Source organism: Gekko japonicus, unplaced genomic scaffold (assembly GCF_001447785.1).
Source record: "Gekko japonicus isolate JY-2015 unplaced genomic scaffold, Gekko_japonicus_V1.1 scaffold266, whole genome shotgun sequence".
Classification (NCBI taxonomy): Eukaryota; Metazoa; Chordata; class Lepidosauria; order Squamata; family Gekkonidae; genus Gekko; species Gekko japonicus.
The window spans coordinates 817,349-831,047 of NW_015166428.1; the positions used below are offsets into that span (position 1 = coordinate 817,349).

At 43.4% G+C, this 13,699-nt stretch overlaps 2 protein-coding genes across 6 annotated transcripts in view; one reads left to right on the forward strand and one right to left on the reverse strand.

The window, feature by feature from the left end:
* MYEF2 (myelin expression factor 2) overlaps positions 1 to 1,341 on the forward strand; it is a 24,210-nt gene extending 22,869 nt beyond the window's left edge. For 4 of the 5 annotated variants that reach the window (XM_015411793.1, XM_015411795.1, XM_015411796.1 and 1 more), the window contains one exon: positions 1,164 to 1,341. In XM_015411793.1, coding sequence (XP_015267279.1) covers positions 1,164 to 1,327 — 164 coding nt within the window. In that variant the 3' untranslated portion in view covers positions 1,328 to 1,341. The remainder of the gene's footprint in view (positions 1 to 1,163) is intronic. The other variant, XM_015411797.1, reaches the window with a different exon arrangement.
* Positions 1,342 to 2,047: 706 nt separating this feature from the next.
* On the reverse strand, positions 2,048 to 13,270 carry SLC24A5 (solute carrier family 24 (sodium/potassium/calcium exchanger), member 5). Its single transcript, XM_015411798.1, has 8 exons — positions 13,112 to 13,270; positions 11,702 to 11,785; positions 11,516 to 11,619; positions 8,914 to 9,014; positions 6,734 to 7,011; positions 5,074 to 5,280; positions 3,312 to 3,413; positions 2,048 to 2,384 (listed from the first exon to the last, which is right to left on the reverse strand). Exons 1-8 carry the CDS (start codon positions 13,176 to 13,178, stop codon positions 2,062 to 2,064), a joined length of 1,266 nt encoding a protein of 421 aa, XP_015267284.1. The 5' UTR covers positions 13,179 to 13,270; the 3' UTR covers positions 2,048 to 2,061.
* Between the last annotated feature and the right edge of the window lie 429 nt (positions 13,271 to 13,699).

Sequence of the window (13,699 nt, forward strand, 5' to 3'; positions counted from 1 at the left end):
TCATCTTCATTTTCTCCATTTTGGTGAAATGTATACAAAGAAGAAAGAGGTGGTTGTGGCTTTTAATGGAGTACTTAAGCTAGAAAGGAAGACTTTTCATATCATACTGTTGCCTTTTGGATTCTTAAAACTTTCCTTGACCCTGCACCTTTGAAATCTTTTTTTTTTTAATATATCTTGCTTTGGAATTCCTGGAATTGTCCAGTTTTGTTGACTAAAGCTTATTTTCTGTAGCTTTTCTTGCTAGCTTAAATTGTTACAAAAATATTTGCTTATGCTTTTGTTCTTTAATGACATCTTCCTTTTTTATTTGCTTGGCACATGAAATGTGATCTTTATGGTAACTTCCATATAGCTCTCAAAGTTGAGATATTTTTTAAAAAGCGTAGTGTAAACTTGTTCTATTCTAGTATGAAGTGAGTCCTCCTTGGGTGACTGAAAGTGCACAGGAAGTCCTTTTGTATTGGATCCACCTAACATGGATTTTAAGTGCCTCACCCACTAACAAACATAGTCTGAACATAGAACTGTGAAGTGCAGGGCCATTTGTAGAGCTGTCCAAGAAATGCATGTGTCAAGCTCTGCTACTTGGGGCATCTAGGGGATTCTTGTATTAGAAGTTTAAGGATAATTGCCTTGCTTTTACACTGAGTTGTTGTTTTTTTGCTGGATTTTCTTAAGTATGTGATCCTACCCTGTTGCTTCAGGCTGGGGGGGGGCAGGGAGAGACACGTGCTCTGGTTCAGACTTAGAGAAAAATTAGCAAGATAGACAGTGTTTGGGGAGACAGCATGAAAAACAGAGAAGGGAGGAATCTGAGATGGCAGGTGAGGCAGGTTGCTGGCAGTGAAGGTAGAGAAAGGAGAGGTATACGGCTGGAAGCTAGAGTAGAAAAGGTTTGGGGTGCACTGAAGTAGGCCTGGAGCTCAGTGTGGCGAGAGTGTCACTTATTGGAGCATCTCGTGATGAACCGTGGGCTGCAAGATGTCTTTCATGGCAGCTATTAAAATAGAAATCCGAAATGAGTAGATCTAGCCTGGACAGTAGATTTGTGGACACATAAACAATCTGAAGTGGTTTGTGGGGAGGGGCCTTCTAATTCCCTCATCATGTTTTGACGTTAAACTGAGGTTTGTTTTTGTTTTTGTTTTAACTCTGTTCAGGTCATGTAATGTTTGCAGAAATAAAAATGGAGAACGGAAAATCAAAAGGCTGCGGAACGGTCAGATTTGACTCTCCAGAATCGGCAGAGAAGGCCTGTAGAATAATGAACGGCATAAAAATCAGTGGCAGAGAAATTGATGTACGTTTGGATCGCAATGCATAATTTATAACCACACGTTCAGGAACATTCCTTTGTCTGTTTAGCGCCTCTCTCCTCTCCCTGCCCCCTTAGTAAGTCATTTTTAGTATAACATTGTATGCTTGACTTAAGTTGGAGAAACTGAACTTTTAAAACCCACCAGCCTTTAACAGTATAGTGTTTAATATACTGTGAACCTGTTTAACTGACTCTTAACAACATTTTGGTTTTTGAAGAGAACCTTTCCTGACTTTCAGCAGTATGAGCTTCCACACCTCCTTCCCTTGAAGTTTCAGGAGCCGTGGTTGACTTAATACCTGTCCAAAATCATGCTAAGTGTCTCTAGTCATTCAGTTTAAATGAATGGTTCCTACTGTTTTTAATAAAACAAGCCATTTTTCTCTCTGTTAACAAAGACTGTATAGTGGGACTTGTTTGTGTCACAGTAGCCCATCCTGCAGTTTTGATGTAAAGGGTATGCGCACCCTCCCTTCTCCAAATTTGGTTTTATGTGATTAGAGTCATTGCTGCTCTTCACTCTGAAAGAACATGTTCATGTTCTCACTGAATTCCTGATAGTTTTGAATTTTAACATAACTTTTATGTCAGTGTAGAATTGCTTGTACATAAGTTTGAGGGCCAAGGGGGAACTCTGGCGTATTCCTGTTCAGCAAAATGAAAATGCTAGTCCCTTTTATTGCTTATGTTTCTTTCTCTTTTTTTTTACTTTGACCTTATTAAAAACATACAAACAAACCTTAGTTGCCACAGACCGTGATAGGATTATTTCCTACAATTCCAAGTTCATATAGAATTGATAATACCGCAAATCCTAAATACATCACTAGGCAGACCACCCCTAGTTTTCTGTTGAGTTTCCAGCCATTCAGGTGGACCGCCAGAAAAATAAACGCGATGGAGCAGACAAGCGAAATGGCCGTGTAAGTCAGCCCACTGCTGTTCACCTCCACAGGCCCCGATGTGTCCACGAAGGCGGTCTTGATAAACCAAGGTAATCCTAAGCACAACAGATCAAACACGTTGGATCCAACGATGTTAGACATGGCCATGTCTCCTCTTCCTGCAAGGAGGAAAAATGTGTGGGTATTTGTTTTTTTGGGGAAGTCATGGCGACCTCTGGCGACTCCTGCTGGGGCATGGAGGATGTTACCATTGCCTGCCTCTGCCTCCTGGCCCTGGTATTCCTTGGAGGTCTCCCATCCAATTACTTGCCAGGATTGGCCCTGCTTAGCTTCCGAGATCTGATGAGATCGGGTTTGCCTGGGCTAACCCAGATCACGGGTGGAGGGGAAATGTTTTTAAGCATGCCAGGCTTAAGAGTAAACATCTGCCGCCCTACATCTTTGGTCTGGCTTAAATGTGAAATTGCTGAGGCAGAAGAGCCTTCCCCGTGTGACTCGGCACAGACTTGGTGTCTGGTTCAGATGGCGCTGCAGCGCAGACCCAGAAGCAGCAGGTATTTAGCTTGCACTTCTGGTGGTCTGTGGCCTTCTGGGTACTCATGCTGCTCAGTCCGCAGGGGTTCACCGTCACACTTAAAGCCATACCCGGGGGGGGGGGGGGAGTGCTTTACCTTGCCAGTCCCTTGTCTTGAATTGGACTGATCATGATAAGACAAAACAACCAAGCCTAACGTGTCTTCCATGAGACTAGCCATTAAAAACTGTCTTGCTGGCTCTAGCTGAGGTCCATTCAGCCACTACTCTGTTTTCCAGCAGTGGGCAAACAGATGCCTCTGGAAGCTCATGAGTGGAGCGGAAGGCTGGTGGCCTCCACCTTCTGCCAAATCCCCACTGTTTGGTAGCATTTATCATTACTCCTTGAATTGTTCCCTAAGCCTTAATGGTTCAGAAGTAGAAGGAAGGAATTATGTATCCAAAGCTTATCACGTTAATTTCATGCTGGGTCTTGTGCTCAAGCACGAACATGGAGAAACTTCTCTCCCCACGGCCGTACACAGATGTGGGTGGAAATGACAAAAGCGTACCTTTCCTGGCCACCAGCACGCTTGCAACTGTGTCTGGAATGCTTGTTCCTGCTGCCAGCAACGTCAGGCCCATTACGGTTTCTGGTATTTTCAGCGTTTCCCCTGTAGTGGCAGGTGGGATGGGGGTGGGAGAAAAAAAGTCATCAGTAGCAAACACTTCCATTTTCTTCAAAGGACAGAGTCAATTAGATCTCGTGTACAAACCTGGTAGTCTCGAAAGGTGAGGTGTAAAACAGGAAACACATAAAAAGCTTGCAGCAGTGTGGTGGACTGCGCTGAATAAGTATGAGCCTCAGCTGCCCTGTTGCATCTGCTCAGCGACACTATCTAAAATCTTTCCAGCTCTTTGAAAATTCTTTTGTCGGCAAGCAGCCAGAAAACCCACCCCGAGTCTCTCTTCCAATATATTTCGAAGCCTGTCCTCCTTGACAACAGCCGTCTTCACCGGAGCAGCCATGATGACTGTAATCCCTTCTGTTTGTGTTTTGGCATCTTCATCACATGAACCCTGGGAAGTCACATGAACCACTAACCCTTTTTAATCATCTGCTCTGTAAAGAGCAGCACACGGAATTCCCTTGGGAGCGCAGGCGGCTGTGAAGTCTGCTGATAATCCTCCACTACAGGACTTGCCAGCCAGATCGCTATTAAAAGCTCAGATGCCTGAAAGGCGGCCCGAACCTCTAGAAATGGACGGAAAGGGTCTCGTAATGGTTTGGACCCCCCATTTCTAAACTGTTGATGTCAACATTGCCCTCTCCCTCCTCCAAGTTTCCAGTACCAGAAAACAAAATGTTCACTTTACCCATGGTACTTTACTGAACAGTAAAGGTGTAATTGAATCCAACAGAGATTCAGGATAATGCTAGCTGTTAGCTGCTCTGATGAAAATCGTGGGCCTTGTCTTTTTGGCTACAGGCTGTTAAGGAATCACTTTGCCAACAGCAAGATTTGTGGTCAAAATAATGAGGGTGACTGAAGCTCCTGAATGGCTTATGGTGCAAAATAAGTGGTTTAACTGGATGAAGGTGGCTGCTGTTACTCCATCTTGTACTATAACATCTGTCCTAGTAGGACGCAGGGTGAGTGGACAAGCCAACGGGAGGATTAGCCTAATCCTTCCATTAAGGCAGAGAGAAGGGCTCTGTGCTAACTTTCTTCTTAGTGCTTCCCGTGAGAGGCTGCTTTCTGGACTATCCTGGATCACTGCACGTAAACCACAGCATCTGCCAAAGAACCCAGGTGGGTCTCCCTCCCTCTGCTCCCTGCTGCCTTGCAACCAGCGAGCCAAGTGCATATACTACTGGGGAAGCAGAACTGCACCCCACATCCAATGCTCCCTCTAAGCTGTGGAGTCTTGTGAGCAAAAATTCTACTTTGTGAGCTACTGGCATTAAAGTTGTGAGCAAGCGAATTGGCTACTACATAAATCAGTTTGCTCTGGAGCCATCCTTCCTGAGCTAAGACAAAAATGTGTGAACCAGAGGCCAAAAAACTGCGAGCTAGCTCACACTAACTCAGCTTAGAGGGAACACTGCCCACATCTGACTTGTGTAATAATCACTCCTGCTATCTGATAAACCTCAAAAATAATCCAGGCTTGGACTGAGAGCAAAAGGGCTACAATCTTTGAACGAGATTATCAAGGAATAATCAGTGAAGCTTCTGTTCTTCAGGTGCCATGGCTAATTTCATGACTAGGAAAGTGAGGACTGCACTGAAAGGAGATTGTGACGGTTCTGCTCTTGTGCCGAATACATACCTACTATCGTCACCATCCACACAAGAATATACGTGAATGCCCCAATCCACACTGCCGCCATGAGGAATGTCAGCATGAACCAGTTCTTCCAAAACTGCCTTCTGCAGTCAGGTGTTGTCAAATAGAGCAGAAGAAGAATAGGGAGAGAGAGCACCCATAGGATCCTTTTCAGGTCTGCTTCAGGCACAGTGAAGACACTTGGAGGGTCTGTCAAAAGAGTTAAGCTATGAGACTATTTTTACAAACAAATCAAACCTTAAGAAGTGCCTAGTTCTTCCTCTACATTTTAGCTTTTTTTTTAAAAAAATCTCATTATCTCCATCTGTTTGAATTACAAAGAATTACCTTGTTAACACAACACCAATAAATGTAATTGCACATGATAATGGGTTTTTTATACTGTGTACAGTACTGTGGTATAGTTCTGACGGAAAAAGAATCTTTCTGGAAACACGGTAGAGGTAACCTGGGCCTTGGGTTCAGGTTGAGCGCTTACTCTGGGTGAAAGCCCATTGGCCTTGGAACTTCCAGACAAGCTTCCGTGGAGTCGGCTGCGTGTGTTCCACTTGAGTACAGAGCATGGTGCATCTCCACATTACTAGTAGTTTGCAGGTGCCAGTTTAGCAGAGTGCGAGGGCCAAACTAGAAGCTTTCTGTTGCAATGGTATATAAAGTGGGTGCAGGAGGGACGTATAGGTGAGGGGAGCTACACCTTCCTCCACCATCCGCTCCTAGCTTATTCTCCTGCAGCCTCTCTCCCAGAGCACTCTTCTCTTAGCTAGGCTGACAATCTAGTACAGGAGGGCACCTTTAAGACCAAGGTGAGCTTTCATGTGCAAGGCACACTTCCTCAGACACGATGAAATGGAAATAGAAATAACAGTCATAATATAGAGGGTGGGCAGTGAATCAGCATGCAGAATAATGAAGAAGTTCCATTCGTTATTTCTACCTTCTACCAATTCATTTTCTTGATTTGTCAGCCGCTTTGAGTCTTGCTTTGCAGGAGAAATGTGAGATAAAAATGTTTAATAATGATAAAGAGGGTCGAATACTGTGCCTCTCGGAGAGCTGGTGTAGGATGGAGGCTTGGGACACCTAAGCTGCAAATCAGAAAGTCCCCAATTTGAATCTTGCCTTAGTCGTGAGCTCATCTGGTAGCTCCCCAACCCTCTGCCTGTAGTGTGTGTCTGTGGGGGGGATACCTTCACGGTCTGTTGTAAGGCTTACAAGAAGACCAAATGTAGGTGAAAGCACTCTGTACATCTGAAAGGCTTTTCAGATGCTATGGTGACGACACTCTAGAAGCAACCCAGGAGCACTCCCAAGAGTAAGAAACAGCTCCTTTTGGGAGAGGGAGTATAGACACCCCCCCAAAAAAAAAAATACCCAGGACAGGCATTTTTCACAACCTGTGCTGTTCTCCTTCAGACTTAAGCCTCACATAAGGCACTGCAAAACAAACTGTTTCAAATGCCAAACTTCAGATTATCTCTGCAACTGAGAAACTTTACGCAAGAACGTATTGATTCAGATATCGCTAATTCTAAAATAGGCAGCGTTGCTACTAAAACTTTGGAGACTAGAATTTTCTAAAGTGGGCCAGGCTGGTGAATCAGCCCTTTTCTGAAAGAACCACCACTAAAGGTCACAGGATTACCTTCAGAAATGGTATCTAGTCCATGCAGGCTCATTGAAAGTTGAGAATAATCGGACTCATCCTGAAAAATCCCACTGTCTGCTCTTGACTGTCGACGAATGAGGGCCCCGGTCTCCTTCCATCCAATTAGCGGCTGCTGCTCAGCCTCATCCTCATTTACTTCAAAGCAGCTGCAGCAGGGGCTAAACTTCTTCATGACGTACTGGCTGATTTTAATGTCAAAGCAGAGCACCAAAATGTACGCTCCGTAGATGAGCAGAAGCGAAGCACATTCATACCTAGAACAAAGGGAGTGCTCATGTTAAGACGGTCTCACTCGTTTTGCGGTGCTTCTGTCGTTTGTGCCTTTTATGGCTGCCCCATCTTACTCTTAAAAACCGTTCACATTGGATAGATGCCCTTTCTGAAATAAAGCTAAATTAAGAGATTTCTTTGGAGGCTGAGACAAACAAATTCCCAGATCCATAGAATTCCCAGCATTTTGTGCCTAGAGGGTCACACAAGCCCAGCTGATGGGACTGGCCACAAACTGAATTAGGTACTCAAAAGAATCCTGGCTTCAAAGCACCACTTATTCATTGTGGCTTTTGGGGTGGAGACTAAAGCCGGGCAAATAGGTCTCATTCCGCAGACAGGTGAAGGTACAAATTTCTTCCTGTCTCTAGCATGGCCCAGCCATTCACCTGTCAGCTTTTCAATGCAAAGAACTGGTGAGTGTAATCTGGCACTAGTCTTTTTAAAAAAAACTTTTTGTGGGTTAAGTTACATTTAGGGAAAGGGAGTTTGTTTGGACTATTCTGTCCTGCACAAGTATGTCCAACTGACAGACTCATTAGTTCTGATCTTCCCTTAGGTTCACGTGGGATATCAGATACAGACATAACGTGAACCGTGGTTTGTTTTAACGGTGATTAAGTTGTGAAAGCCAGATTCAGAGGTTGCAGGCAACCAAGGTGGGCCAGGCAGTGTGTAAAAGACACCACCAGGAAACAAGCCACATTCTCCTGTGTCCACTCGCCCTGCACAATCATGGTTGAGACCAACTGTGGTTAATAAACTACTTTCACACCATGACTTCTGATCCTGATTTAACAGAACCTAAGTCATTATAGTCAAATGAGCGGACCTGCCTTCAGACAACTGCACTAACCAAAGTTAAATCCAGCCATTGTTTTGTGTTGGATCTGAACTTTCATGTTGGATCTGAATGCTCATCTCCTGCTTCCCATTCTCAAAATGAGTGCCTAAAAGAGTACTGGGACACAGGGATAGGATATGGCCATTGATAACACTGCCACCTATGGAGAGACGGTGATTATAAATGAAAGCCCTCTTAGCTTCACAGCCGAGCTGCATGTGATCGTTATCACATCAGTCCTGCGTCATGTGAAAATAAGACATCTGTTTCTACTAATGTATATTCTAAAATAGGTCTCTTGTTATTTTTCCTGCCTCAAGGGAAGCAATTTACTATTGGCCATTACAACGAAACCTCTTGTATTTTTCAAGCAAAAGATGGTTCTGATGGAGATACAGTCCTCTGTTTCAGAGGGCCATTCATACCTACACTACTTCTAGGTAAAGTCTTTTGGGGTGAAACAAAATGGGGAGTCTTCTGTTTGAAAACTAGACCCACCATTTATTTGGTTATTCACCAGTCTTTTCAATAATTAGAAATTATCACCCCCCAAATATAATAATCCATTCGAGACACTGAAGGAAAAACAAGACCTTCCTGTTTAAGGAAATACCAATTTTTAGATAATCTTTAATAATAAGTCTTACTGATTCCCTGGCCTTCTACCAAATGGGTCCTTGAGGTAGTTCACAACAATAAAAGCTGAAGGCAAAAGGATATCTTTTAATATATTTTCACTATCAGTTGTAGTAACATGCTAGAGCCCAACAGGCTTAAAAAAATGAATCAGTGACCCTTAATTCTCAGTCTTACCAACTAAGTGTTAGATAAAATCAAACTACAACCCTAGTAATAATGTTTTCCAATACCGAAAGGCTTGCAATATGTTGGGCAAATGGCTTGTTCCTTGGCCAGTGGTTGGCAATCATGCTGCTGTACCATTGTTCACCTTTAGTGTGATAACAAAGAAAAAAGAACTGAAAATGTTAGTGTATGTTGGGCGGCCTCTCAGCTGGGAATGAAACTCCGCCCAGGCTCTTACCAGTAAACTTTGTTGTCAACTATCATGCCAAGAACAGCCGCTGCACTAATTGTGTACGCCAGAGAGTCACGAAATAATGGCCAACAAGAAATTCTTGAAACCTGCAGGAATACATTTCAAGAGGCGATTTTTATGATCTGCTGTCATGCTTACTGAGGATTGTATAGTAGTGAAGGATCATTCTTTATGACAGGTATAGTAATAGTGGGGAAGACAAGAGTCTGTGTATCGTATTAAGATGTATTGTACCTGCTTGTGAGATCACAACTGGGGTGGGACTTGGGACACTATAATGATTCCAGTGAGCAGGCGTGTTAGTTTGTTTTATCAAAACAGAAGTCCAGTGGCACCTTAAAGACTTAACATTTATTCCAGTATGAGCTTTTGTGAGATGGTGTTCACTTTTTCAGATGCGCACACAGAGAATCAAACCTGATTTCTTATACTAGGCCTCTCTTTACTCAGCTCTTCCCTCCCTTTCTGTAATTTCCCAGAAAACTGATCTAAAGGGGTTTCTTTCTCCTGTTGAATCTGAAGAAGCAAGCCCTGTCCCATGAATGGGACTCATACTAGGATAAATGTTTGAGTCCAGTGGCACATTTGAGACCAATGAAGTTTTATTCAAGGAATAAGCTTTTGTGTGCATGCACACTTCTTCAGATACAATGAAATGGAAATTACCAGTCCATACATATAGGTAGAGGGTGAGCAGTAAATTAACTTACTGCATAATGAAGATGTTTAACAGATTCAAGGACCAAACAGGAATATCAGTCTCAGTTTATATAGTTACCATTTATTTGGGTTTAATTTGGGGGGAAACATAGTGAAGGAAATAAATATGTCAACATTGGAGATTGACGGGCAGAGGTATCCTTAATTGTGGAATGCTAAAGGGTAATTAACAGACCCTGCCATTACGCTCCATCTGTCTCCTCTCAAGCATGGAGGTGACCTTACAGCAGCATCTTCTTTAAAGTGGGGCAAATGGCTGTGTAGAAGAAGAAGAAGAGAGTGGATTTATACCACACCCTTCACTACCTGAAGGAGTCTCAGAGCTGCTTACAATCCCTTTCTCTTCCCCTCTCCACAACAGACATCCTTTGAGGTAGGTGGGGCTGAGAGAACTCTCTCAAACTGCTCCTGGGAGAACAGCTCTAAAAGAACTTACCCAAGGTCACACCAGCAGCTGCATGTGGAGGAATGGGAAATCAAACCCGGGTTCTCCCAGATTAAGATTAGAGTCTGCGCTCTTAACTACACCACCAAACTGGTAGGATCTCAGTTAGTTATTCTCAGCATTCCACAATTAAGGATACATCTGCCCATCAACCTCCAATTTTGATATATTTATTTCCCTCGCTATATTTCCCCCTGGAATTAAACCCAAACAAATGGTAACTAGGGGTGTTTGGTTGGTATATACCAAGCCAATAAGGTATTTTTCAGGTATTTATTCAGTTGAATACAGATCAAAGATCTGTACTCCGCTACCGATATACCTGAGCCTGAATAAAAGCCAATATTATTCAGCTTTTATTTGGGTGTGGTACAGCTATACCGAGCCAGCCCCAGCATCGTGGTGCGGAGCTTTCAGCTCCGCACCGTCCCAGATGATCCTCTCTTGAAGCTCCAAACTGTGAGAGGATCAGCTGGGGCGGCAGGAGCTGAGAGCTCTGCGTGGCCTTGGTTTGAGTTGGCTGGTTTCTCTTGCAGCTTGCAAGCCCAGGATTGGTTGGGGCGGCAGCAGCTCAGAGCTCTCACTACCCCAGCTGATCCCAGCTCTGTACAGCGGGGAGAATGATCTCCCTGTGCACGGTGGATCCTGGAGCCAGCTTCTTCTGTGGGGTGGTCTAGACTGTGGGTCAGGAGAAGCCTAATGCATCTAAAGGGATGGTCCCTTTAAATGCATTTGGCAATCCAAGCCGCAAGTGAACCCGAAGGCATAGCTTGCAAAAGGCATTTAAAGGGACCGTCCCTTTAAACACCTTGCTGAATAAATTCGGTAATCCTAATTATTTCCCAAATGCCAATATTGGCATGAATATCGGGAAAACCTGGTATTTTGGGGGCTCGATATACCCAAACCTGAAAAATACTGTTGTTATTTTTTGGGTGCACACCCCAATGATAACCATATAAACTAAGCTTGCTGTTCCTGTATGGTCCTTGAATCTGTTAAACATCTTCATTATGCAGTAAGTTAATTTACTGCTCACCCTCTACCTATATGTATGGACTGATAATTTCCATTTTAAGACCAAACTTTATTGGTCTTAAGGGTGCCACTGGACTCAAACTTTGTCCTGCTGCTTCAGACCAACGTGACTGTCTGCCAGAATTTAGAATATATATTGTTAATCTTTAATAAGGTGCTGCCAGACTTTTGTTTTGCTAATAATGAACTATATGCTACATAGGTCTGGCTTTGTCTGTATTTCAACCGCCACGTTTCTGAAAGTTACCAGAACACAGTGCCTGTGGTAGCTCACTGTTTTTAAGTGGTTTGCATGTCGCTTGGTTAGTGTGGCTAAATCCAACTGGCCTTGTATTGAGTTGGCTTTGCCATCAGCCCATAAGTGTCACAAGAGCTGCTACGTACCACGCTCGACAGGAGGCAACAAGCAGCACAGATCACAAGAAGGTTGTAGATGGCAGAACCGAGGATGGTGCTGACTCCAATGTCTCCTTTTGTGACAAAAACCCCTGTGAGCAAAGCATCCGGGTTAGAAATTCTGCTTTTTGCAGTGGGGGAAGGACTTCTGTTTATAGGATTGCTTAACTTTACCTAGAAAAGCTGTGACTAGTTCGGGTGCGGAGCTGCCGGCTGCCATGAAAGTGGCTCCCGCGACATCCTGAGAGAGGCCAAGAGCTGCAATGAACAGAGATTAGGAGCAAGACAGACACAAACCAGCGCTTAAGTCTGGGTCTCATCGATTCTGAGAGCTTGGTGGAAGTGCTGCGGAAACGTTCTGTGAACGGAGTTTCCTGGTTCTAAGGGTCACTTCTTGTGCAAATTTGACAGCTGGCCTAAGGAGAGCTACACTGCTATCCTAACTATACTTCCACACATCTTAGTCCATTGAAACCTGTGGGATTAGAAATATGTAACCCTGTTTAGGGGTATACTGTTAGTTTATCGACGTCAGTTGTCCCACAATTGCAATACAAAGGAAATAATACCAGCCTACTTTACAAGGGCTGTTTTAAGGACTGCTGCAGCAGAAAGTACCGGAAGTGCTTTGAACACTGAAAAAGCTACATAAATGCTAAAAGTGGAGGAAGGCTCCTTGGAAGAGGGTTGAATCCACCCCATGATTAAGATGTGTGCATGTAAGGAATTATGGAGAGAAGCAAATTCAATCCCATGAATTAAAAATCTCCCTCTCCAGGATTCTCTACATTCTCAAGGGCTTGAAGAGGCTGATTTCTCCGCTCCCCTCCTTTCCCTTCTCTTTCTCAGCCGCTCTCAACATTCCATCCCTTTTGGGGCATATTTAGTCCTCATCAGACTGTTTTTCCCCCAGCGGTAGTGGTGGTTAATTTACATAGTTACATTTTTGCTTATGTTGGGAGGCCTCCAAGTAGACAGAGACTCTGACTTTGTCTGCAGGTGGCCCCATTGTGCTGCTTTCATTATCTGCAGAGTGGAACCAGTCAATTTACTATTTATATATGGTGGTTCTAGCTATATAATGGAAGACCCAAGTCTTAGCATAGATTTCAGTGGAACACAGTAAATAGATTGTGGGGAACAGGGTGACTGTTTTCAAGTGGAAAAATGGGTGGCAGGCTAAGTCAGCTGAAAGAAAAACTCCAGACGGTTGGGGAAGCGGCTTAACCACGTAATTTCCCTCAAACACTTATATTTAGAAGAGAGGAACATCTTCAATAACTTGGACTTAGTGATGAGTCCAGTTTGTTTGGTTCTTTGCAATTGCTACGTTAAAACATTGACATACAACGGAGTAATTTGCTGATGTTCTTTGCCAGCCTTAACCCTTCTTGCTTTTGATACTGCCTGTAAAAAAATGCTACCAAATTATGTGTAACTTTTTTTTTTGTTAGAAGACTTTTTTATAGTTGCATTGTGCGCAGAATAATGATCTCAGGAATGGCTGTTTGGTTTTGCAGAAGAGATTACTGGGCCTCCTTTTTAAAAAACACAAAACCGAGGGGGGAATAAAGAGAAACTTACAATCACTGATAATCTCCAGGGAAGGTAGGAAGTAATCATCACACACAATGGACACAGCCAGGAACATATAAAGAATGATTATGAAATAGATAATGATGCCTCCTTCTTCTCGCTCCTGTTGTGTAAAAAATCCTTCCGGGAATTCCGACGAAGGAGAGACAATGCACTGGGTTTTATTTTCTGAAAAGCAAAGGTTAGAGGTTTTATTTGAAACAGCACTTTTTTGTTGTTTTATGCTGGTTGAATGTCGACTATAAAAAGTTTTAAGGCAATGCTGGCTTCGGAAGAAAAGTGGAGACTGTCGATTCTTCTGTGTAGGTTTTGGATATCTAAACAAGATAACCCTGTGTGCGGTTTCCGAATCTGATTCCTTATTGGGGGAAGATTTAAAATTTCACTTCACCTCGAGTCCATCCGCCTCTTCTTTAAAAAGAAAAAAAACTTCGTATGAGTAGATTTGTTTCAGTAAGCAGCGGATTGGTCTAAATGACCTAAAATGTTCTTTCCAGCTCTAGAATTCTCTACAGTCTATTAACTAGCAGTATGACCTGGACCTTCGTATGAGTTTAGATTTGTTGCAGTAAGCAG

Coding starts and splice junctions, on each gene's coding strand:
- SLC24A5 (XM_015411798.1), bottom strand. CDS start 13,178: ATGTTCCTGGCTGTGTCCATTGTGTGTGATGATTACTTCCTACCTTCC. Junction 11,620..11,701: donor ACTAGTCACAGCTTTTCTAG/GTAAAGTTAAGC, acceptor CTTTGCTCACAG/GGGTTTTTGTCACAAAAGGA. Junction 5,281..6,733: donor ACTAGATACCATTTCTGAAG/GTAATCCTGTGA, acceptor CTCTTTTGACAG/ACCCTCCAAGTGTCTTCACT.